At 43.1% G+C, this 26731-nt stretch overlaps 4 protein-coding genes across 4 annotated transcripts in view; 3 read left to right on the plus strand and 1 right to left on the minus strand.

Moving 5' to 3' along the window:
* Positions 1-26731, plus strand: part of LOC100515441 (olfactory receptor 52A5-like) — a 202980-nt gene that overhangs the window by 171154 nt on the left and 5095 nt on the right. The gene's annotated exons all lie outside the window — the stretch shown is intronic.
* On the plus strand, positions 8706-9838 carry LOC100517595 (olfactory receptor 52Z1-like). Its single transcript, XM_003129519.2, has one exon. The coding sequence runs from the start codon at positions 8728-8730 to the stop codon at positions 9682-9684; it is 957 nt and encodes a 318-aa protein (XP_003129567.2). The 5' UTR covers positions 8706-8727; the 3' UTR covers positions 9685-9838.
* LOC100626951 (olfactory receptor 51V1-like) lies at positions 15462-16438 on the minus strand. The gene has a single exon (XM_021062375.1). The coding sequence runs from the start codon at positions 16436-16438 to the stop codon at positions 15494-15496; it is 945 nt and encodes a 314-aa protein (XP_020918034.1). The 3' UTR covers positions 15462-15493.
* Positions 21455-22481, plus strand: LOC100515268 (olfactory receptor 51V1-like). Its single transcript, XM_003129512.2, has one exon. The coding sequence runs from the start codon at positions 21540-21542 to the stop codon at positions 22479-22481; it is 942 nt and encodes a 313-aa protein (XP_003129560.2). The 5' UTR covers positions 21455-21539.

Below are 26731 nucleotides of genomic sequence, written 5' to 3' on the forward strand. Positions count from 1 at the left end.
AGCTATCCTCTGTAAGGTATTATCAGAATAGAAGGAGTTTTAAAAAAGAAAAAAATATATATATATGGTCTTTGCTTACTGATAGCTCCTTGAGAAATATAATGAATCACATCAAGATATAAAATTCTGTCTTAGTGGAGAATGCGATTCTGCTTCTTAAGATGTTTCTCTACCTTTTAAGACCCAAATTACTATTTTAATTGAGTCTTTCCAGTCAAAAGCTCTTAACTCTGACACCTTAAGCACGACTGTAGGGAAGTGGGGTCCATTTTTCAGTGGTGGTTCCATTGTTTGAGGAAAGGAGACGCGTTTCCTTTGAGCACCTCCTTAGCTCACTCTGTCGCCTGGTTGAGACCAGTAATGTCAATATTCTAATAAATCCTTCCCTGGATCCTTTAGCTGGAGACTAGAGCCTGAGGAAAACGTTCCCCTTCGCATGTTCTCCTAGAGCTGGGGCGAAGGAGTCTCCTTTCTCTGTGGAGCACGGCAAGGACCCCACCCCTCGTCTCATCACCTCCTCTAGTTCCGTGGGAGTTGGAGCCACGTTAGGAAAAAGTGGGCACGAAACAAGATCAACACAGAGAAGAGTAGTTGCTTCAGGAAGAAAAAGGACCATGGCAGCCCTGCTTGCTGAAGCTTGGGTTCCTGAGATCCTTCCGTTGAATCTGTGGCCTGTTGTTTTGGTTTCCATTACATTTCTTATAAATTAAATAATGAAGCCACTTAATGGCATGTTTTACTTGGAAGTAGAACGGACCCTTTATTTACGTGCATTAAGTATCCCAGACTTATTCCTCTCTTTTCATCTACACCAGGTAGTAATTACCAAAATGATGGCACTTTGTCGATTCATCTGACCGCTAATGTGCGGCATATTGAAGATGCAAAAATGGGTGTGGGCTGAGTGACATGAGGAGGCGTATTGGGACGAGTAAGGAACACAGGACAGAAGTGATACATGACCGTTATCTCAGCAAAGTTTCATCAATTAATGCACACACAGCTTGATGTAAAAATGAATGGAGGAGTTCCCGTTATGGCACCGCAGAAGTGAATCTGACTACTATCCATGAGGATGCAGGTTCGATCCTTGGACTTGCTCATTGGGTTAAGGATCTGGCGTTGCCTTGAGCTGTGGTGTAGGCTACAGGTGGGGCTCAGATCCCGCGTTGCTGTGGCTGTGGCCTAGGCCAGCAGCTGTATCTCTGATTCGACCCCTAGCCGGGGAACTTCCTTATGCTGCATTGTGGCCCAAAAAGCCAAAATAAATAAATAAATAAATAAATGGAATAATAATGTATGACTTGGCTACTTTTGAAACACCATTAGCATATATAAATAATTTGATGCCTTTCCTTGATCTGCAGGGACAATATTGAGCAGATAAATTTGATATATGATATTTATAGAACCTAGTCTGAACCCTTGTAAACGTTTACAAATACACGATTTTATATTTAAAAATATAAAACCTTTATTAAAAGGGAACTCTTCATATGCCTTTGAACTGAAGAACAACCACATTATTCTCTGGTCACCTTTGCTGTTACTGTCTGATTAACAAAGAATTTCTTCTTTCATATGTGTCTTTACATCCTGGCTTGGCCCTTGTCCCCTGTCATATGTCTGGATGGTAATATATTGGTTAATATTTATCGAGCGTATACCAGACATTTTGTAAATGTCTCCAATGAGTTATGGGTAACATAACACATTTCTTCTTGCAATGTCCTTAGAAAGTAGATACCATTATTACTCCTTTTCACAGATGGGAAGATTGAGGCACATTGAGTCATTATATTCCCTGGATACATAGCAAATAAATTACAGAGTCCTGCTTTTAGTGTAATCCATACATGCTTATCATCAAATAAATGTGAAATCCAATTTGATATGACTTGAGAAGATTAAGTACGCATTACATAGAGGGCAAAGTTTAGGTACAGTGCTTTGTTATATTTTTGCTTTAATCTCTCACAATATTTCTGTGTCAGAGGAAGTTTAGAATATGGTGGTTTCAGAGAAAGAATCATTAAATAAAAACAAATTTAAATAAGGGATGTTAAAACAAAACTTCTTTTCTCTTGTTTGGAATATTTATCTATCTCAATATCTCAAACTCATCAAAGACAATAAACATCTGTGTAATAATATAAATAACTTATTTTCAAATTTGTTTTCCTGAATCATAGGTGATTTACAATGTTGTGTTAATATCTGCTATACGGAAGAATGCTCCAGACATATATGAACATGTGTGTGCACACATATGTACACACACACACACACACACACACACATCCTTCTTTATATTCTTCTCCATTGTGGTTTATCACACGGTGTGGAATACAGTCCCCTGCTCTGCAGTAGGACCTTGTGGCTCATCCATTCCGTGCGTAACAGTTCGCATCTGCTGATCCCAAGCTCCCAATCCAGCCTCCCACTCCCTCCCCCTTGGCAACCACAGGTCTGTTCTCTCCGTGAGTCTGTTTCTGCTTTGTAGATAAATGTATTTGTGTCATATTTTAGATTCCATATGTAAGTGATAGACTATGGTGTTTGTCTTTCTCTTTCTGACTTCACTTAGTATGGTCATCTCTGTGTCCATCCATGCTACTGCAATGGCATTGTTTCCTCTTTTCATGGCCGAGTAATATTCCTGTGTGTGCTCATGTGTGTGTATCATGCATCTTGTTAATCTGTTCATCTGCTGACAGACATTTAGGTTGTTTCCGTGTCTTGGCTGTTACGCTGCTATGAACATAGGGGTGTTTTGTGTCTTTTTTCATTGTAGTTTTGTTCAGATAAATGTATTATTTTCAACCAACTTTGAGTCATATAGCTAAATATGAGGGATTCTCATATAGAAAATATTTGTGGAGCTATTTGGATTGAAACGAGGCTCATAGGTAAGTGGTGTGAACTCTAGAGATGAGAAACAAAAGTGAAAGTGTGAGAACCTTTAGAAATATATTTCCTGATCTAAATTTACAACGAAAAGTGGAATCTCATATTTCCATAAGGATTGTAGTAAAACCATCCTCAGCTGTCCCAAAAGGAGTAGTTCAACACCCAGAAAATAATCTCTTCCTCCTTCTTTCTTCTATATTCTTGGTGCGTCACTGGGTGTGGGATCTGTTCCATGCACTGTAAAACACTTCATCACGCCTGAACGGCTTGCCTGGTATTTCACATATAAAAAACAATAAATTACACCTGAAAACGTTCTACCTTTGAATGATTGTATTCTTTGGAGAAGCTCTTTTTTTTACCTCATTGCTCTAGTTTTTTTTATTAATACAAATGCTGTCTAAGAAGAGCATGAGATTTGACCGAGGGAAACCTGCATTTAATTTTTAGCTGGATTTCTTACTATAAGTGCGGGTGAAACTTCAAGACTCTAGTGTCAGTGGAAAAGTAAGAATACCAGAAATCATCGTGGTTTCAAAAGAACTGGCACATCAGAAACGTGTTTTAAACTTGAGACGTTCTGTGGCAGCTCATATGAAAGGCTAATTTCCCCCATGCAGGTCTCCCTTCCTATACGAAACAGTTATCAAGGATGCAGAGTTGTATGTTGCTTTATGTGCCTATGTTTGACTCAGATTTAATTTAAAAAAAGCTGTAATTGCAATGTATACATGTAAGGATAACCTGACCCCCTTGCTGTACAGTGGGTAAATAAAAAAAAAAAAATTTAAAAAAAAAGGTCTTGGAGATAATTTATGATAAATTGCTCTATCTTTCCACCTCCATGGATTTTGTGCTAATTTTCAGGAGATAATAAATTCTTAAGAAGTGTGTTCCCTCAACAGCAAAACAAACAAACAAAACAGACCCTACAGCTCTCACAAAAATTCATGCATTTAACAAGTGGAAACCTCAGCAACACACTGTATTTCTGTGACGTGTTTGCGTCTCTCAGAGCCGTCTCAGCTTGGGTTGCAGCACCGCTAGGGCCACTGTTAATTCCCCAGGCCTGTCTAAGAAGTACCCTCTTCCCGTAAGTCTGTTGATCCAGTCAGTGGGTCTTAATGAAAGAATCAAGGGCCCAGAAGGCCACAGATACTCTTCTGGATTCCCCGCTCCTCTTGGGATTTAGTTCTCCTGGGACAGGGAAAAACTGAAGAACCAGCCTCGGAGGCAGCACCAGGGACCTCGGTCAAGGGCAGACAGCCTCACTTGCGGGACGTCTGTGGGTCTGCAGCTGCGGAACAGAGGAGCTAGTGAGCACCTGGCCTTCCGTGTGGGACGGCGTGAGGGGCTGTTGAGTTCTGCGAGGGTCCGGGGAGCCCCAGATGGCAGAGCAGGTCCCCTCTGGTCCAGGGACAGGGACTTCGTGATTATTTTCCTGCAATGTATGCCCATGTTACAGCACCTGCCCCCGGCCATGACTTAAGCAGATGCAAGGCTGGGGATGGAGGCACGTCCCATGCCTGTGAAACAGTGTTTGTTATCAACGGGATAACAGGTTAATGAACGGTCCGTTGAAGGGTCATTTATGTTCTACTTCACAGGTTTCTGTGTGGTTTTCTTTATCCACTTTCAGCTTGCCAGTTAAAATTCTCTTTGGAACAATTTAGTGCAGAAGGGCTTTGCCTCCTGTCATCCAGAAGAGAAAAGAAGTTGAGACACAAGGCTAGGTGTAGTGAGCGTGGAAGCCAGTTTCATGGGATGGTGAGAGCTCGCATCTCAGGAGACTCTGATGGTAGTTTTCGTTTATATCAAGGGTTTGGGGGGCAGTGTGCTTGTCTATCTCGTTGAAACAGGATAGAATTGGGGGGAGTAAAGAAAATGGAAATGATAAAATATGAATCACAAACTAAGGGCAGACAGAGATATAAACAACTGGGGAGAAGGGGGGAAAAAATTCAAAGGAGAGCATTTAGTGCCGTTTCCTGCTTGGTAAGTAACAAACCCACGAGCCCTGTTGGATCGCACGTGTCTGACAGGGCTCTGATTACCTCCGAGCGTGATGGGCTTTTCAGATCAGCTGGCTCACTGTGGCATCTCCTGCACACAGTGGGTGTGTGTGATCCCACGGCTGTGCGTGATGCTTTGATGGAGGTAAGCAGTGCGTATGAGGGAGAAAGGGAAGTGACGGGAAGTATAATAGAAACTCTTGGGATTCTGGATGTTTCTTAGAACGCAGCTGGATGGCTGACAGTGGGAAAGGAAGCCCCGTTGTGGACTTTGCGGACCGTGCCATCTCTGCTTGTTTTATGAACGTGGTTGAGTTGATACCTTAGCTGGTTTTCAGAATCGGCTCACTTCTGTGTCTCTGTGGACTGTGTTTTGATGTATTCGTTGACATGCATTTAAAATGTGGAATGTTCAGTACCTCTGCAAGGAACGGGAATGGCAGAGGCACAGGAAACAGAGATTTAAATGGGGAATCCTGAGTGCAGACCTGTAGTGAGAGAGGAAGCTGCCAGTATCTCTTCCGCTTCAGAGTCACTCTTTCCCTTCTGTTCAGCACCCGTCTTCCTGAGAGTCGCTTCCCACTGCTCTTCTCCGCTGTGACGCATCCAGCACTTTCCCTCTGGGATCAGACACCGTCCTCACGAACTTCCCCAAGTTGTAGGAGATGCTAACGAAGGCCTGACATTTTCACTGGACATCCTACTCGACGCAGCAACTTGGAAGTAGAACCGAATAAAAAGTAATTATACGAAGAAAAACACTGCACATAGTAATAATAATAACAGTAGCACTGGAAACAGGATGCGGGCTGTGAACATGTAGCAGGAAAACCGGAATATAATAGCATCAAGGAAATCAAAGACCTAAGTTTAGAGAAGGAATTGCTCACAAATGGGGACTGAAGCAGTGTCTTAGAAGCATGGAGTGTTCGAGCAAGACCAGCTGAATTTGAACCTCTGCTTGGTTAGACACTAGCTGTGACCCTGGACAAGCTCTGCAGCCTGCTTATGCCGTAGATTCCTAACGTGTGAACAGAGACCCTTCCAGCAGCCGTTTGGTTGGGTCATTATTATTAGAAGTAAACGGTATTTTGTGAGCATCAGATTACATAATGTAGTTGACACAGGATATGAACTCAAAGATTAGTTTAACAGTATAAATAAAACGGGGGCTCGGTGGTGGTCTTCGTATTAAAAAGCCGGCGTGATTGAAGGCGACTGCTGTGATCACACAGACTGTGGGTTAAGACACAACTAAGGGAGGGACTTAATGCCCAGAGCTCCTCTCTTTTTCATTCTATCTTTTTTCCATCCAGCAAAATGACTTAAATTACAACCGAGCTGAAATATACAGCCTGATTTTTTTTGTTTTTTCATTGGGAGGGCTTTGAGCCCCAGGTGCATTTTTGTAGATTTTGTATCTCGAAGAGAAGGTAAGTGTGAGCTAATTTCACTCCAGCCTAGAATGGACAGAGAGTTCAGAGGGAGGAAACGCCTGTGCCAAGGTCCCTGCAGGCTGGTGGCGTAGCTGAGGCTGCTGCTCAGGTAGAGCCTCGTGCCTGGTCCAGGTCTCTTCCTAGGGCACCGAGCAGGTCAGAGTCGTTCGGCCAGATTTACTTCCTCAGTAGTGCCATCGACACTTCCTACAGGAATGCTTCCAGAATAATTGCGCTAACTTCCTCTGAGTCCTGCACCTCCTGTTTTATCTTTTTATATTGGTTAGTGGTATCACTATTTATTCCAGACATGATGTCTGAAAATATTTTATCTTTCATTTATTCCTCATATAAGCTATCTCCTGGAAGTCTCTATTCATTGTTTGTTGTTGTTGTTGTTGTTGTTTAAACACCCTTCTTCTCTACGCCCTGTTTTACTGTCAAGGCCACATTCCTAGTTGCTTTGGCCCATTGCAAAAGCTTCTTAGAGCAATTCCAGATAGCTATGTTCCTTCATTTCAATCAGTTTTGCTGCATTTTAAACCACATCTACTTAACAAAAAATGTATTATACTAGCCTAAAGAAATAGCCATCATGGGAATTAGGTGTATTGGTAAAGAATATTACAAAATATGTAATCAGGCATTGTATCGGTGTGCTATTGGGAAATAGCAGGGAAAAATAGTAAACGTACTGTCCACCATCACAGACTTCCCTGAAAAGATAAGTCTTAAATTTTGATCATATTGACGTCTTCTTAAAACATTGGTAAAATGTTATAGGCTCCGTAAATACTGTTGAATAATAAATCAGTTCTTCATATAGCAAGTTAACCCCAAAGTCTCTAACGTCTAAAGCTCTTTTTTACATTGGCTTTTACTGAAGTGGAGGTGACGTATAGTGTTGTATTTCAGGTGTACAGCGAAGTGAATTAGTCTTCAAGGCACCATCTACTTGCTCGGTCCTGTCTCTCGCGTCTCTGAGCCCTCAATACGCTAGATGACTTGCATTTTACAGTGATTTACTTCTTTATTTTAGCTTTTGGCCTTTCTTGCTTGTTCTTTCCAAAGTTAGCCTCTTGAAAGCATAGCGTTTTTTGAAAGATAGCTCTAATGGCCACACGTCCACGGATCTTCGCACTGTCCCTCGGTTCAATGTCACGCATCGTCTGTGTTACACACGTGGGATCGAGTGTCTGCCATCACTTCATCCGGATCTGCTCTGAGGGTTGGTTGGTTGTGTCCCTGTTTCATGATCCTCCCAAGAGTAGGAGACCCTTGAAAGAGCGGGTATTTATAGTTTATATTTGGTTCCTTCTTTATCATAGTGTTATCAACAGAGTGACCTTAAAGAAATGTTAACCAGCTGATTGAATTCTTGCGTGTTTAATTCTTGAGTGTTTCAAACTCATTTTTTGTTACTTTGTTATCTATGAGCTGCCTTTCTCTCTTCTCTGGAAATAATATTCAAATTGGAGCAAAAAATGAAGGAAAAAAGGGAAGGGGCGCATAATTGAACACAAGCTGGAAGGAATAAATGAAAAGAGAAAAAAAGGAGCAATGCAGGCCAGAGGGAGTAGGAGGAAGGGTGTCTTGGGTGGGGACGATGAGTGGGCACTGTTGGCCGCGTCAGCCATGTTTTGTGAGTCCTTGCTTTGCAGGGCATTTGTTTAACCGAAGCACGTGCATCCTGGGACCATGCAAAGAGAGAACATGGTTTGGACATGCACAGTATCAGGTTGGTCATGCGGTGTGCAGAGTAGGACTGCCTGGACTCCTGTTTCTCTTTCTAAGTCCTTTTCATTTGCTGATGAACGTTTTCATATTAAGTCAGAGGCATCATGGGTGCTACTGATTTAGCGGTATCCAAAAAAGCGGTATCCCCAAAAAGCCACCCAGTCTTCTGAACAGTTTGTTTCGGGAGCTCCAGGAAAGAGTGTTGTTAGTCACCAGAAAGGACCCGTCGGACGAAAAGTGTAAGAGGTGTGAGATCATGAAAAGTTTTCTCGTGTGATGCTGTCAGGACGGGTGGTGCATTGACCGGGGTGCTGGACCAAAGCCCAGACCCACTGAGTGTTTGCTGCTGTTACTGTTTTACCATTGTCGTTACCTGAAGCACGAGCTCTAACAGTCGTGGTACCATTCATGTCAGTAAAGCCTGTGTGGCTCGTCACCTTTGAAGCGTTGCTGGTTACTATGCTTTCTTAAGGCACCACTGCGATGCCAAGGGTCACACTCCATCCGGTGAAATAACCTGATTCTCTGTAATTCACACCCTCTCTCTCTCTCTCTCCTTTTCCGTCTCCCTCTCCCTCTCCCTCCCTGTCTTCCCCCTCCCCAGGGCTCAGTATCAGAGGACCAAGTAAAGGATGACAGCCTCTTCCAATGACACCAGCCTTAGAGACATCTGGTATACCATGACTGGGATCCCGGGACTGGAAGAGGCACACACCTGGATCTCTATCCCCATCTGTTCCATGTACATAGTTGCTGTCGTAGGCAACACCCTCCTGTTATTCCTGGTCTCCACTGAGCGCCGTCTTCATGAACCCATGTACCTTTTCCTCTCCATGTTGGCTCTGGCAGATATCTTTCTCTCCACAGCCACCACGCCAAAGACGCTAGCTATCTTCTGGTTCCAAGACGGGGGTATTTCTTTTGGTAGCTGTGTGTGCCAGATGTTTTTCCTCCACTTCATCTTTGTGGCAGAATCTGCCATCCTGCTGGCCATGGCGTTTGACCGCTATGTAGCCATCTGTCATCCACTAAGATATGCTGCCATTCTGACACCCTCAGTCATTGGAAAAGTAGGCATTGCTATTGTAACTAGGAGCTTCCTCATCTGCTTCCCCTTGGTTTTTCTGGTTTATCGGCTTACTTACTGTGGGAGAAGGGTTATTCGTCACTCATATTGTGAACACATGGGCATTGCCAGGCTCGCCTGTGACAGCATCAAAGTCAACATCTACTATGGGGTGACTGCGGCTCTGTTTTCCGTATGCCTGGATGTGGTGCTTATCATCATCTCGTATGCCCTCATCCTCCGCGCCGTGTTTAGAATTCCTTCGCAAGATGCCCGCCTCAAGGCTCTGAGTACTTGTGGCTCTCATGTGTGTGTTATCCTACTGTTCTACACCCCGGCCTTTCTTTCAGTCCTCGCTCACCGATTTGGGGGCCACAGTATTCCACTTCATGTACCTATCCTCCTTGCCAACCTTTATGTGGTGATACCACCCGCTCTCAACCCCGTCATTTATGGAGCTAAGACCAAGCAAATTCAGGAGAAATTGACCCGTGTCTTCTCTTTGACCAATAAATGTTGCTGATGTAGACTAAACGGCTTAGTTCTTCACTTTTGTATACAACTCCACTAATTGAAGAAAACCTAAAATGTCACTGGGCATCTTATATCATGCTAACATTAAGAGATCAGTAACAGTAAAATTTGGGTAAATGAGATCATGTTGAGAAATGTAGCAATAAAACATAGTTTGCACATGTGCAGTGTTACATTGGGGTTGGGAATTGATTTAAATGTGGTACAGTGGGAAAAGCTTAACTTATGCCAAAAACGTATTAACCTTTTTTAATAAGTGGAAGTTACAAAAATTGGAATGGAGTAGTTGAAACCAGTCAGCCATTTATAACATAAAATGCTTTGCCTTTTGAAAATTGTTTGTTTTTCTTTTCTTTCACTAGAGTCCTACCGTCATTAAGTGCTTCTGTTAGTGGGCACCAGCTAGAAGAAGGACAGAGAGGAAGGAGGTAGGGGTTGGGAGGTTTCTTTTAGACGGAAAAGAGGAGGAGTGAACCTCCCTCCGCGTGAGATGGGGAAGAGAAATACCGACGAGGAGGAGACCTGGAGGATCTCATCTTCAAGACCTCAGCGTCAGGCGCACACTCTCTGGCGCTCATGCCAAGTGTCAGGGCGCAGGAGATAGAAACCCAGTGTGTTCTGACGGGGAAGCTAAAAGCAGAAGAATGTTAGCAACCTGTCTCCTGCTTAAAGTCTCCCGAGAGAGATTTCCTTGCAAGCTACCTCATGCCATCATCAGAGAGCAGCTTTAGCGTAAAAATGATCATGTGACATATTTAGTGAGAAAACCGGTTTCCTTCTTTTTTATAGCGTTGTGGGGAACACAGCAATCCTGGTGAATGTTGACTAGTGAAGTGGCCAAGGGAATTCCTTTGGGTAGGAAAAAAGTTATTCTGTAGCCAAAGAGCACAATAAAACAACCATCAGAGTTAGGGAAGTAAGAGAAAATGGGTCAGCTGTCAGGGCTTGTGGACTAAGAGCCATCATTGTGGATGGGACACTAGGTAGACACGAGAGAAAAATCAGTCAAAATGGAGCAGAGAGTGCAGGAAGGAGGAGGCATCTCTTTCAGAGTGAGAAGGTAAGATAAGTGTCATCACTTAAGAGTTTGCTGAGTATTACAGGCTTAGACCAGAGATGCATCCAGTTCTTGAATCAAGGGCCATGCCAGCTTCCCCTTTAATGAAGGTAACAGGGGACTTGGATGGGTGTGCAAGAGGAGGGGGAGGGAGTGGCAGAAATTGCCTAACGGAAAATGTCAGTTTCCAATTGATAGGAAAAAAAAGTCGTAAATAGATTAGGTCATATTATAGCAAATACACCTTTAAAACTCAAAAACTTTAATTGACTGTTTAAGTGGGAGATTAGAATTTTAGAAAACCCCAGTCCATTTTTCAGTTGTTTTTTTTTTTTTTTTTTTTTTTGCTGTTGAGTTGTATGAGTTCTTTGTATATTTTGGAGATAAAGCCCTAGTTGGTTGTATCGTTTGAAATTATTTTCTCCCGTTCTGTAGATTGTCTTTTATTTATGGTTTCCTTTTCTGGGCAAAAGCTTTTAAGTTTGATTAGGTCCCATTTGTTTGTTTGTTTATATTGCTTTGGAAGTCTGACGAAAGAAAACGTTTGTGTGGTTGATGTCAGAGAATGTCTCGCCTATGTTCTAGGAGTTTTATGGTGTCTTGTCTTATGCTTAAGTCTTTAAGCCATTTGGAGTTTATTTTGTGCGTGGTGTGAGGGTGTTTTCCAGTTTCATTGATTTACATGCAACTGCCCAGTTTTCCCAGCACCACCTGCTGAAGAGACTGTCTTCTCCCCATTTTATATTCTTGCCTCCTTTGTTGAAGATTAATTGACCATAGGTGTCGGGGTTTATTTCTGAGTTCCTACTCGGTTCCATTGGTCTGTGTGTCTGTTTTTGTGCCAGTATCACACTGTCGTGATTACTGTAGCTTTGTAATATTGTCTGAGGTCTGGGAGAGTTATCCCTCTTGCTTGGTTTTTGTTCCTCAGGATTTGTTTGGCAATTCTGGCTCTTTTATGATTCCATATAAATTTTAGGATTGTTTGCCCTAGTTTTGAGAAAAACGTCATGGGTATTTTGATAGGGATTGCATTGAATCTGCAGATTGTTTGGGTAGTAAGGCCATTTTAATGATATTAATTCTTTCAATCCGGGAGCATGGGATAGCTTTCCATTTCTTTGAATCCTCTTTAATTTCCTTGATGAATGTTTTATAATGCTTAGCATATAAGTCTTTCACCTTCTTGGTCAAGTTTATTCCTAGGTATTTGATTTTTTTGTGGGGGGTGCATTTTTAAAAGGTATTGAGTTCTTTATTCCTTTTTCTAAAATTTCATTGTTCAGCTACAGAAATGCAACTGATTTCTGAATGTTAATCTTGTATCCTGCTACTTTGTTGAATTCATCCATCAGTTCAAGAAGTGTTTGTGTGGAGTCCTTAGGGTTTTCTATATTAGTGTCATGTCATCTGCATAGAGTGTCAAAGACCTGAATAGACATTTCTCCAAAGAAGACATATGAATGGCCAACAGGCACATGAAAAAATGCTCACCATCACTAATTATCAGAGAAATGCAAATTAAAACTACAGTGAGGTACCACCTCACACGTGTAAGAATGGCCATCATTAGTAAGTCAACAAATAACAAATGCTGGTGAGGGTGTGGAGAAAAGGGAACCTCCTGCACTGTTGGTGGGAATGTAAATTGGCACAACCACTGTGGAAAACAGGATGGAGGTGCCTCAGAAAAGTAAATATAGAACCCACATACCAGCTAGCAATCCCACTCCAGGGCATATATCCAGACAAAACTTTCATTCAAAAAGATCCATGCACCCGTATATTCATTGCAGCACTATTCACAATAGCCAAGACATGGAAACAACCCAAATGTCCATTGAGAGATGAATGGGTTAAGAAGCCGTGGTGCATATACACAGTGGAATACTACTCAGCTATAAAAATGACCAAGATAATGCCATTTGCAGCAACAATGATGGAACTAGAGATTCTCATACTGAGTGAAGTAAGTCAGAAAGAGAAAGACAAATACCATATGATATGACTTATGTCTGGAATCTAATTTATGGCACAGATGAACCTTTCCACAGGGAAGAAACTCATGGATTTGGAAAATAGACTTGTGGCTGCCAAGGGGGAGGATAAGGGAGAGAGGTGGAGTGGGATTTGGAGTTTGTAGATGCAAACTGTAGCATTTGGAATGGATAAGCAAAGAGATCCTGTTGTATGGCATAGAGAACCACATCTGATTGCTTGTGATAGAACATTATGGAGGCTGATGTGAGAAAAACAATGTGTATAAATGTGTAACTTTGCTCTACAGCAGAAACTGACAGAACATTGTAAATCAACTATAGTAAAAAAAATAAAAAACAAAAACACTGGCCATAGATAGGGATTTTGAGAACAAGATAAAGTTAAACAAGATACAACTCACCACATTTGACTTTCTGAGTATAAAATACAAACTCTCTTACGTAAGAATTTTGTATATAATAATATTGGCTGGAAAATAAGATCTCCAAGTGAGTGTTTCACCTGCTAATTCACTTGAAAATCTGTATTTACATCAACACACAATTTAAGATTTTTAACTCACACGGTGAACACCACCACCACCAAAAACAAACAGAATAACGAGGAAAGAACTGCAGGGCAAAATGAAACAGCAATGGCAGCGGTAAAGTGCCGTGAACCAAACTGCCCCACAAGTATTTTCTACGCTCTTAAAATCCCTCTACCGCAATTTCCTCGTCTGCAGAACCGAATGATTATGATTTACCCAGCGGCTGACTCGGAAGAGGAATCCTGAGAATCACTCCTGTGTTTTTCCACAGTGTCTGCCATATGATAGGCCTCCGAGAAATATAAGCAGAAAAATACAAAGTATTATTAATATAACCACTATTATGGTTACTGTAAGGTTTATTGTGTTATTAATAGTAAATATAGAAGCATTTAAAAATAAACTCAGTATTAAGTTCATACTTTTATAATCATGTGTATATGTTTACATCTGCTTTATTCAAAGTCAAAACTACAACATGCTAAAATGTTGATCAATTAATGAATACATAATTTGTTGTATGTGATACAAAGCAGTAAGATTCAACAATAAACTGTGGATATAAGCAACAAGAATGAATCTCAAAAGTATTATTGCAAGTAAAAGAATCCAGACATAAAAATTAAATTATTTATTACTTAATTGACATAACCTTCTCTGAAAGGCAAACTGTATGACAAATCAGTTTAGGGGTTGCTGGGAACTTGGAGTTGTGGGACAAGACTGACCACGAAGAGGTGAAAGGGTGCTTGTGGGGTGATGGAAAGAGGTCCTGTTTCGATTGATGATGGTAGTGATTACATGGCTGTGTTCTTCCGAGCCCATCAAATAGTGAATGAAGGTAACTGTTTTGTTTAGTTTCATCTTGTTCTCAAAATCCCCATCTAAATAGAGTAAATTACTCTGAAAGTATACCTCAAAGAACACGCCTTAAATATAGTAAATAGATTATATATCATAGTAACAATAATACCTTAAGGGAATTTATACAAAACCAATAGGATCTAAATGTGTGCATCATACAACCATCCATGATTTACTCTAGTGAGTTTTTCACCTTCATCTATTTTATGAATGTTTTATGGTTGTAGAACCATTTAACAAATCTTATCGTAGAAAGTACAGAGGGAAGATAGGAAGGAAAGCGTTTTCATGTGATTTGAAAATAAAACAGAGAGTATATCCAAATCCCATCACCTTCTACCTCCTGAAAAGTTGACATGTTGTTTAATGTTTGTGTGTATTTAAACTCCCCATGTGTGTAATAGAAAATAGTATCCACCACAGAGTCTTGATGGGGAGGTAAATTAGAAACATATTCACATTATTTTACCACTGTAACACTCTATGCCCTCTCTCTTTTCTTTTTTCCTTTCTTTCCTTTCTTTTCTCTTCTTTTTCTTTTCTTTTCTTTTCCTTTTCTTTCTTTTTTTTTTTTAACTGGGGCAGAGGATTTAAATGAGCTATGGACTTGGGAAAGATTTTCAATGGTTTTAAGTAACATGGCTGTTTGTCTTATCATTTGAAGAAAAAACTAATGAAAAGTCTATTTTTTTTCTATTCTGGTTATCTCTATCTCCAATTCAATTACCCTTCATAGGCGTAATTCGTTTCAATTCAATTCATAGGGTAGGAGTGGGGAGAGATTGTTGTGGGCAATGTAACATCAAGCTTAGTTTTCTTTGTTGTCGGTTTCACTGCTTTTTAAATTATCCAAGTAGCCCAAACTCGATGATGCTTACTCCGCTTCATGACAGTGTAGCTAAACTGGGTGTCAGTGACGGTGGCTGCACAATGAACAAGAATATTGCCCAGAGTAGTGAAAATGGACTTTGATCATTGTTGATCCTTTAGTAATCGCTTGAATGACTCTAACCAGCAAAACGTACCTTTTTCATAATGAGTGGATCCCAAACTGTCTTCCCTCCAGCCCATAGTAAGATGAATTTTAATAGCTAGTTTGCCTTCTGCATTCATATGATTCTAAGCCCGTTAGGTATGTATTTTCGGATTTACAAAATTGCTCACAACGTAACCCATGCCGTTTTTAGCGGTGTGATCATTGCAGGGAAAATGCAGAGGAAGATGTTTATAACACGAAAACATCATACAAATAGCAATCACTAAACGTGGTTTTAAGTCTTTGCTGACGCTTCCCCTTTTGAGTTACACCGGCTGACTTTTAAGTACCTTCACCTTTGATCCCAGGCGTCACATTCCTTTCAAGGAAAACAGCCTCTGGACTCGCCTCCGTATCTGCTGGGTCCTGATGCTGTAGATGATGGGGTTCATCAAGGGCGGGAAAAGGATGTAGACGTTGCCCATGAGGACGTGGACCACGGGCGAGAGGTGTCTCCCGAAGCGGTGCACCATCGTCAGACCAATGATGGGGATGTAGAAAACCAGGACGGCGCAGAGGTGAGACCCACAGGTCTGCAAGGACTTGCTCCTCTCCTCTCGAGATGCGGCAGCCAGGACGGCACGCAGGATCCTGAGGTAGGAGAGGATGATGAGCACCGCATCCAGCAGCAGGTTGCTGATCACCAGGGCCAGGCCGTAGACGCTGTTGAAGCGGATGTCCGAGCAGGCCATTCGAATTAAGTCCTGGTGCAGGCAGAAGGAGTGGGAGAGGACGTGGGGACGGCAGTAGTTTAAGAACTTGAGGCGAATGATAACTGGAGGTATGAGTAAGGAACTCCTACATAGGATCGCCACCCCAATTTTCATGACTTTGTCATTAGTTAGGATGGAGGAGTAGCGTAGTGGGTTGCAAATGGCAACGTAGCGGTCAAAGGCCATGGCGAGAAGGACGGAGGACTCCACGAAGGACAGACCATGGATGAAATACGACTGGGCAATGCAGGCATCCAGGCTGACCTCCCGGCTGAGCCCCCACAGGACCCCCAGCACTGTGTGCACGGTGGACAGCCCCACGCAGAGGTCCGTGACGGCCAGCATGGCCAGGAAGTAGAACATGGGCTGGTGCAGGCTGGGCTCCGTCCGGATCACATGCAGCACCATGCAGTTCCCCAGGAAAACCGTGGCATAGATGCAGGAGAAAGGGATGGAGAGCCAGAAGTAGTCACCCTCTAGGCCAGGAAATCCAGTGAGAATAAATCTGGAACTATTGACGTTGAAGACTGAGATAGCAGGCATTCATAGAGGATGAAAAATATTTCTAGAGAGAGATGCAAAATCAGGTCTGTTTATAGTCCCCCTATTTCTAGTCAAGTTTTTCTGCTTTTGAGAAGAAAATAAAATACAACAAATAAAATTTCCTTAAGTGTCATAAACTCAGCCGAATAGAGACCTGATTCTTTATTTTTTAGGGCAGACGTAGATTTTCCTGTGCTAGTGACTGAGAATGCCAGAGGATTGGAGGGTTTTATGCAGAAGCAATAGTGTTAAGGGGCTCATGGGGTTTGGTGGGGATGGACTTCTGGGATCTCTGTTTGTTTCTAAAGGAAGAAAATCGTGACCACAGGTGTGTCCTGCTGCCATGGCTGGCAGCACCATCAGGAACGTGTGACATGCATGGGTACGTTTTTCTCTTGGGTACCACTGCTGTTCCTTTTACTGCCACCCAAGTATCATAAGGTCTCCAAAGAAATGGCCTCGTTAACGTAATCTAAATTTACATCACCTAAAATTAGCCAAAAGAAAACCAGTAAGCTAGGTGGAGTCAGAATGTTTTGCGGCACATCCCGCACTGTTTAGCCCCTGTATTAATTGCTTACCAATTTTAGCTGCACTTTTTCTTCTCTATTTTCATGTATCTCTTTAATCTATAAAGTTCTATCCTTTCTGACCCTCGTAATTCTTTTACCTCTTATCTGACTATAATAGGAAAGGCATTCATTTGAGACTGTAAAGCGCTAAGCCAACATTTGATCTTGAGCAATAGCTAGGACTGAAATGGTTCGATCACGTGGTAAACATTTAACACGTCTGTAAAAGTGTTCTCCCTTCCTTGCTGTGTGGGGTCTTGCATGCGGCTCACCATGGTTGCAGAGCCTAAATAGTAGTTCTCTGTTGATACCAAATAAACTCACGTGTGCTGAAGAAATAACTGGCAAATCTATTGGATTTAGGGCAACAAAGACTTTTATTTTCTCAAAGAAGGAGCAGAACATTCAAGAACTGTGGGAAAGTTTTAAAGAAATGAAATGCCTGGAGAAGAAAAAGAGAAGACAGAAGCAAAGGTTTGAGGAAGCAGTGTGGACACATTTCAAAGTGAATGGCACACACCAGACTAAAAACCCAGGCAGGAAACTCAGAAAAGCAGGATAAATAGCAAAAATAAAAACAAAAACAAACAGGAAACGCTTACCTAGGACACATTTTGCAACCATAGCATGTGGACAACTGAGTGATTAACGGCAATGTCATAAGAGATGGAAGGGAAAAATTGGGACTTGGGACTGTTCTGTTGTAAACTACTTTCAATACCCGTAAAATGGCATATGGTTGGTTCACAGTGGACTTGAATTAGGGCACCCATTAAACAAAGATGAAAAACAGGTAAAAATGATAGCTAGAAGATGAAATGCAATCATCTGGCATGCTCAATTAAACTAGAGAAGGCCAAAAAGAGACAGAAGAAGGAGAAAAAGAAGTAGAACCAGCGCAACCCATAGAAAACAATTTCCAACGTGGCAGATTTGAATCCGCCTAAATCAGCCTCACATTAGGTGTGAATGAAGTTAATATCAGAAGCGATAAAGGTGAGTTGGCTGGATTTTAAAACAGCACGTAATTATGTAATGTGCACATGGTCCTACTTTAAAGACCAGGTGAAAGGCTAAGGATAGAGGCAGATACCCTGCTGCCTTTCACCGGAAGAAACCTGCATTAACTGCATGGCTTTCAGACATAACTGATTTCAGAACAGTGGAACCTGTCATGGATGGATGAGATCATGACACAGGCAGCAGAAGGGGTGGATTGGTTACCCCAAATTAACATTCAGCGCTTTTTGTGGTCCTTTGTAGTCTTACATAGATGTGGGGAAAAAAAGAGTTGCTGATGTATGTGTCCCAACTGAGACCAAGCAGGGTGATACGCTCCCTTTTAGTTTCAGCTCTCATAAATATACATAATTATCCTCTTCGTGACCTATTTTTGGCCATGATTTAAATATTTCTGTGCTTTTGGCGATCATTTCACTGTTTGGAATGACCTCCAAACATAGTCCTGCCTGGTGTTCTAAGCACAAGAAGGCTGTGATGCACCTTACAGAGAAAATGCATGTCTTAGATTAGTGTCCTTCGGGTGTGACTCAGAGTGGCAGTTGTGAGTGCACTGTCAGTGAATCAGCAATACGGTGCAACCAGAAAAAAGGAAGAAAACCCCACATATGAGATGAGGAGGCTCCAGAAAATGCTAAAATAGCATCTGTAGAGCATGAGGACGCTGAGGAGAAGATGGACTAGCAGCTCAATTGTGAGCTGAGAGCTGACAAAGACGGCAGAGGGGACATCATTGCTGCGAGGATGAAAGCCAAGGAAAGCGATGTCACTAGTCCCAGGCGTGGAAACTGTGATCCCCTCTCAGCCAGCGCTGGCTGCTCGAATGTTTCACAGATGGCGGTGCGGCATGAGAAATGTGAAACTGCAGGCAGGGCGGTTTTTACAGATGAGGAAGCAGCAGAATCTGTTTTAAAGCTATCTGCTACTTCTGTTTTGTAGAGAGGTTCATCTGTGCTTTAATAAAAAAATTAAAAAGATTGCAGAGAAAAAGCTGGAAAAAAAATCTGCAGAGTATTTTGCAGAAAGGGTTTTGTAAGAAGCAGGCCTCAACACCTGTGAAACGGGCTTGTTTTACAGGGACCTTGACACGTGAGCCTGTATAATGTAACAGTATTTCTGTTTTGCTGTTATACGCAGAATGCTTTTATTTGTTAAACTTTTTTATTTTTTGTTTTTTGCTTTTTAGGGTTCCACCTGCAGTGTATGGACGTTCCCAGGCTAGGAATTTAATCAGAGCTACAGCTGCCGGCCTACACCACAGCCACAGCAATGCAAGATCCGAGCCGCATCTGTGATGTACACCACAGCTCACGGCAATGCGAGATCCTTAACCCCCTGAGCGAGGCCAGGGATCAAACTCACATTCTCATGGATGCTCGTCAGGTTCATTACCGCTGAGCCTGACGGGAACTCCCAGAATGCTTTTAAAGGTAAAAATGTGACCAAGGCTTGAAGAAACCTAACCTTGTATTTGCCCCAATAGCAAGAGTTCTGTGTTCCCACTAAGTCAGTATTTGTGGCAGCTTCACAGAACGCAACTACCATGAAGCATGAGACCTCCCTGTATAAACATGCACCTCTGGTTTGCAATATAAGCAGACCGTTAGATGGACACCCCAGCTAATTCAAAAAAGTGCCAAAGTCAGACTGTGGAGCTCCCACTGGCCAAATCTGGAACAAACTGAACATTAAAAAATGATAGTGACTGATAACTACCTATTGAATAAAATGTGAAAAAGCAATAACTGTTACATATTTCCAGAGTTTCAAAGTCTCTCCCACAAAATACTCATTAAATGCCAAAGGCAAATGTATAACTTGATAGCAACCAATCCCGCAGACCCAGCCTTCATTAAATAATCAATGAGCATTATCAGCAACGGAGCAAATGCATGCCAGGCGGAACCTGAACAGATGCACGGGAAGAAAAGCGCCTCAATTTCACGGTGTTCCCGTGTAATCGGAATCTAAGCGTGAGGATGCCTCACACAAACCCACCTGAGGATGAATCAAACATTCTACAAAATACGTCGCCTGTAGTTTTCAACTTTCTGTCAAACAAAAACAAGAAAAGTTTGAAATTTCAGAGAAAAGATTACAAAAAAAAAAAAAAAAAACAGAGCTACTAATGCACCCACATAATTCTGAACTGGATTTTTTTTTTAACAATAAATGTTAAATTAACAGTATGCTTGGAGACAGTTGTTCAGGTTTTAAAAACTCAGTGGTAGTAATGCGTCAGTGTTAGTTTCATGATTTGATGGCTGTATTCTTATTATGTAGGAAAATGTCCCTGTTTGTGGAAAATCACACTAAAGAATTTGAGTGTGATGGGGTATCTGATGGGAAACTTATCCTCAAACGAATCAGGAAAAGTATTCTTTGTGCTATACTTGACGGTTTTCCATAAGAAACGATTTACTGACAGTGTCTCAGAGGGAACGTTTTTGAATAGAATCTATAATTTCATATATGGCATTTGTCAATAATTACACATAGGATGCGACAATATTTTAAGTATTTCACAGAGAAGAGCATACTTAATTATGTATAATTGACACATAATGGAATGTCTTTGCAATAGGATGTGTGTCATTTTTGAGGCATTTTTTCAATCCCTTTCCATATATGGCTCTCTTTACTATGTTTGTCAAAAAGGAGACAATGTGTTTCTCTAGGGTTCAGAAAAGAAAAGTCTGCTGAAGAACTCGGTGAGAAATCAGTGTGAAATTTAGAGACGAGTAGTAATAAGCCTCATTTAAACCTGTGTATTTCTTCAGCCTGAGAAGGAGACGAGAATCCTTTCTCCCAAGTGCGATGTTCTCCCATCCCCTTGCATCTTCATTTCCTGCGCTCTCCTTGTGAGTCAAGTGCTGGCTTTCCAGCCAGTGCAGTGATCTTCCTCCCTGTCCGACTAGGAGAGGCGTGGACTCTGGGGAGAAGCTGCCCTTCCTCCATCCCTCGCAGGACCAGGGCGCTCCGAGTTGGACGAGAACCTTCCACGAGCATCAGCGACCTGAGGGACCGTGGTCTCCCGGGAGCCTGGGTCCGTCCGACCCACATGGTCCTCTTCTTTCCTTCCTCATAAACCCCAGCAGTCGCAGCCCCGGGCCTTGAGGAAGCCGAAGGGGGTGCAGGGGCTGCCGGGAGCAGGTGCAGCCTGTGCTCTCAGTGGCTTGAGTCACTGTCCCCCAGCGTGTGTGCTGCCAGTGGCTCAGAGAGACCGGAGGCGAGGAGTGAAGGCAGTGACCCGACTGGGCTAAGGGGTCAGGACCTGGATTTTCTCCCATAACCTCTGACCCTAGTGCCGAGGAGGTCCCTGGGAAGTCATCTCGTGTCGTAGCTTCGGCTGCAGAGTGGACCCCCCCCCCGCCAGCTTCTGCAGTCAGCTTTGTCTGCGCTTTGCTCCAAGGAGCTGCGTTATATCTGACAGTCCTCAAGGCAGAAGACCGTTTAAACAAACTGCGAATAAGTATTTATCTCGTCTTGGGAATCACCTCCAAATAGTCATGTCTGCTGCTTCTGCTTCCATTGTCAACTCCTCGGTCTTCATTCTCACAGGCCTCCCTGGCCTGGAACAGTATTACCCTTGGTTTGCAGTTCCCTTTTCCTGCATCTACGCCGTGGTTTTCCTGGGGAACTGCCTGGTGCTGCATGTGATCCGGACGGAGCCCAGCCTGCACCAGCCCATGTTCTACTTCCTGGCCATGCTGGCCGTCACGGACCTGTGCATGGGGCTGTCCACCGTGCACACGGTGCTGGGCGTCCTGTGGGGGCTCGGTCGGGAGGTCAGCCTGGGTGCCTGCATTGCCCAAACTTACTTTATCCACAGTCTGTCCCTCACAGAGTCGGGAGTCCTTCTGGCCATGGCCTTTGATCGCTTTACTGCCATCTGCAACCCTCTGAGATACACATCCATCCTCACCAACAGCAGGGTCACTCGCCTCATGGTGAGCATTTTGATGAGAAGCGCTTTGTCCATTCTCCCTGTCATCATCCGTTTGAGGTTCTTTCATTACTGCCGCCCTCATCTCCTGTCCCACGCCTTCTGCCTGCACCAGAACCTGCTCCGGCTGGCCTGCTCGGATGTCCGCTTCAACAGCGTCTATGCTCTGGCTCTGGTGATCTGTACCCTGTTGCTGGATGCTGTCCTTATTCTCGTCTCCTATGTTCTCATCTTGCATGCCGTGCTGGCGATCGCATCTCCAACAGGGAGGCTCAAGTCTCTGCAGACCTGTGTCTCCCACCTCTGTGCCGTCCTGGTGTTTTATATCCCCATTATTGGTCTGACCATGGTGCACCGCTTTGGGCAGCACCTCTCCCCTTTGGTTCATGTCCTCATGGGCAACGTCTACATTCTCTTCCCACCCCTGATGAATCCTGTCGTCTACAGCGTGAAGACCCAGCAGATCCGTAGTAGGATGGAGAAGTGGTTTTCTCTGAAAAGGTAGTGAACCCCTTGGATTTTATCAGTCAAAAATGTGGGGGGCTGTTTGTTTGCTTGTTTGGTTTATTGGGGGTCTTTGTAGGGCTGCACCCATGACATATGGAGGTTCCCAGGCTAGGGGTCTAATGGGAGCTACAGCTGCCGGCCTACACCACAGCCACAGTAACACAGGATCCGAGCCACGTCTGCCACCTACACCACAGCCCACGGCAACGCTGGATCCTTAACCCACTGAGCAAGGCCAGGGATCACTGAGCCACAACAGGAACGCCAGTAGAAATGTCTGAAGGTCAAAATAATATGGCAGTTCTCATGCGTGAAAGCACTTCCAATTTGAATAATATTTTCAATAATTTTTATTCTGAGGACTCAAATATAAAGAACTTAAGTGTCTTGCTCATAAGAGGTGAACATTGAGTTTTGCTAATGCACATTCTAGAAGAGTTTTCTAAAAATATGCTGGAGAAAAATTACAGCTTTATAGCCATGATAATGTCTTTGCATTTTATTGACATAGTCTGGAAGCATAGTTGTTATATTAAAATTGTATTGCCCTAGTTCCTCAATATTTTCATCATTGGGCATACCTCTAGCTAGACTTTTGGAAGTATGCTCATGGTTTGACTTTTCAAGACAGGTGCATGTTGAAACATATGCAGTGAACTTGCACTTTCTTTGTTCCTAGAGGGGAGGTGAGTGACATCTGAAACTGATGCTGAGCCTTCCCTCGAATCCAGTTTTTTCCCATTAGTGACCTAATAGTAGTTCTTTAGAGGGATTTTGGCATAAGAAGATTTATAACCCCTCTATTCCGAAGATTGTCTTCTTAATCCTTTTTCATAGATTAAGATATGATCTTGTTACATAAACATTTTTCATTCTGCAAGGTTTTTGTTTTGTTTTGTTTTTTGTTCTTTTACCAAATATTATATCATTAGGATTTCTGCATGGCATCTTATGTTCCTCATAGCGTCTTCAGGAAAAGTGTGTAATTTAGAAACTGTTACAAAAGCACAACTGAGGACTGATGGTGGCCTCTCTTAGATTAGTGGTGGTGAGGATGAAAACACAGCAGATATGAAGAGGATGTATGAACACAACTTAATCACTGACTGTGGGTAGGTGAACGGAGAGTGTTTTCATGTGAGTGGGTCACAGTGATAATTCTATTTTTATCATTTTGAGACATTGCTGAATTCCTTTCCAAAGCTGGTGTGATGTTTACATTCCCCACAACATCGTGATGGTTTTTCTCCACCGTCTCTTCAGCACTTGTTCTTCTCCGTCCTTTGTCCTTTGCGTGTAGCCCTTCTAGTGGTGCCAGTCCTTGTTTGGGTGGTTTTGATTTGCATTTCCTGGTGAGTCAGAGGCCTTGGAGCTGCTTCTTCAGCTGTGCCCTGGCACCTTAACTAAGTCATAGCCCCACCCAGTGGTGAATACAGCCTTCAGGCTGCCTAACCAAGGAACCTGGCCAGAACACACAGCAAGCTGCGTAGCCCATCCAACAGCCCTGCTTACAGTGGCGCTTGGACAGAGAGCACAGCTATGGCTTTCCCCTTCTGCAGAGCAAAACCAGGGGCCCTTTCTGGCCAGGGAATTCAGGGCACAGGCTTGTCTGATCTTGTCCCAGCCCTCAGTGTCACGGCTGCCCAGTTCCCTGTGGTCGTGGGCACAGGTGTCGTCAGGTGGCTGGAATCACATGTGTCTGCCACCTTACCAGCTGTTCGTGGATGCTCTGAAGCTCTGGGCTCTGCTGCTGTGGTCAGAGGTCCAGGATGGCGGGCACTGCCCCTGCGGTTCCCTCTGGTCCACCTCCCCTACGGGTTCCTGCTCCGTCACCTCGAGATGCACAGATGGGTGGCAGTCTCTGGCCTTCTGCTCTGTTGACCAGAGACACTTTGTTGAGTTCCTGATGTTTACCTGGTCGTAGACTGAAGGGGGAAACCACGTCTCTGCCATGTCTCTGGTGTCCCTTTATAATGGGTCCTCCCCGTGGAGCCGTGAGCATCTGCCGACACAAAAGTGTGTGAGTTTCTCACCATGAGCATCAAACTGTCCTTTAATTCCGAAGATATCCAAGGAAGTGCATGATGACAAAAACCAGATTCTTTTTCTGTGTGTGGGAATCTTTGCTGTATGTCTAACTGTAATTTTTTTTTCTCTTGAAGCTCTCGTCTCATTTCGATTTTCAGACATTCCCACTTTTTTTTGTCATTCTCACATGTCATCTGTTGGGAATGCCTTCTGACTTTTACATGGTAAAATAATGCTTTTCTTCAAGACTAAGCTCAGACTTTGGGGGGCATCTCTTCTAAAATGAGGTTTCCTCTTTGACTCAAATCCGTCCGTACAGTTTTCAAATTACCTCATGTTGCTGTGTATCTGTATTGAGGGCTTTCTGGTAGATGTTCAGTAGTTAATATTTCATCACTCAACCTCTCATAACATTTTGTCACGTGTGTAACAATAAATGCTCCATGAGGTAAACGTCCGTTCTTTCACTGGTCTCAGTGACTTGGTGTGACGTTTTTTTTCTTTTAATTTTATTTTATTGGAGTAGAGTTGATTCACAGTGTGGTGTTAGTTTCTGGAGTACAGCAGAGTGAATCAGTCATACGTACAGATATGTTCATTCTTTTTCCCCGTGTAGGTTATTACAACCTGTTGAGTAGATTCTCCTTTGCAGTAGAGCAGGTTCTCGTTAATCATCAATTTTATACAGTCGTGTGTGTGTGTGTGTGTGTGTGTGTCATTCCCACCCTCCCAGTTCTTCTCTCCTCCCAGCGTCTCACCTGTGGTAATCATGAGCTTGGTTTTGAAGTCTGCGAGTGTGTTTCTTTTTTTAAAAATACGTTCTTTTGTATCTTACTTTTCATTAGATTCCACGCATAAGTAATATCCTGTGAGCAGTCTTTCCCTGTCTGACTTATCATCACTCAGGGTGATAATCTCCGGTCCCTCCGTGTTGTTGCAAAGGACATTATTTCCTCCTTTTTTACGGCTGAATAATATCGTTAGGTGTACGTACCACGTCTTCACCTACTCCTCTGTCAGTGGGCATGTAGGCTGCTTGCATGTCTTCGCTGTTGTAAATAATGCTGCAGTGAACACTGGGGTACGTGCATCTTTTCAAGTTAGTTTTCCGATATGGTATTCTATGAGAACAAATTCATTTTGGAGGGTGTCTGAGAGCGTCCATACAAGCTCTCCGTGTATGGAAATGCTTAGGGACACAGCACGCCCTAGTTTAGATATCCAGGAGGCAGCTGGAGACAGAAGTCTAGAAAAAGCTCATTGGTTAATCCATCTTCCTACCTCCACTACTTAGTGTGGTGCCGACAGTGTGGCACGTAGAATACTATTGTGTTAGACAAACGCAGTAGCTAAGATCGATGAATCGGATGGTATCCGTCTACTCAGCCTATCAAGTATTTAACCCGAGTCAGAAGTGATGACCCTGAAAACAGATCAGTGGGAGGCCCGTTCTCACCTTGGGAAGGAAATGACACGTATCACAAAGGAGAAAAGAGAATAAAATCTGTGTTTGGGCATCGAGGTAAAAGTATCGCTGAGCCCTCGAGGTTTTCGGTATGAGTTGGTAGGAAAGCAAATAGAGACGCAGTGCTCATGGTGTGTGTGTGTAGGGTGTGTGTGTGTGTGGTGTAGCCAGCGTGTCTTGGCGTGGTCACGTGTCCCGAGCTCCTTGTCCTCCCGGAGCTGCTGTGAGTCATGGTTCCCCAACAGCAATGGGCCTGAGCAGTGCCTCATAATCTCTCTGCCAAGCCAACCCTAATCACCACAGATAGAAAGGCTTTGACTCAAAAATAACTCAATTCTTTGGGCCCACAGGTTTTTCAGATTCCACACGAGTGATTTCATCCCGTGAGTTACTTTTGTTACATGTAGGGCCTTACTCATTCACCTTTAAATATTATCTGACTTAAATATTATTACAAAGCTCTGTTTTATTTTTTGCTTAGATGCAATTCTGCCTGAATGCAAGGAAGCCAAAACAGAGGCTAAAGTCGCATTTTCCCAGATGTCCGGTGTGGTAGCTCCATGGCATTCTAAGAGAGGTGTGGGTCATTCGGTCAAATAGTTTGCAGACTGTTGAACAGGCAAACAGTACGTGGGACTGCATGCAACTAAACTGACTATCTTAAGAAGACCCTCAAATACAGTATAGTGTTAATTTGGTCCTGATGTTGCAGACTAGTTTACTTCAGACACATCACCAGGAGGGCTGAGGAAATA

Source organism: Sus scrofa, chromosome 9 (assembly GCF_000003025.6).
Source record: "Sus scrofa isolate TJ Tabasco breed Duroc chromosome 9, Sscrofa11.1, whole genome shotgun sequence".
Taxonomy (NCBI): domain Eukaryota; kingdom Metazoa; phylum Chordata; class Mammalia; order Artiodactyla; family Suidae; genus Sus; species Sus scrofa.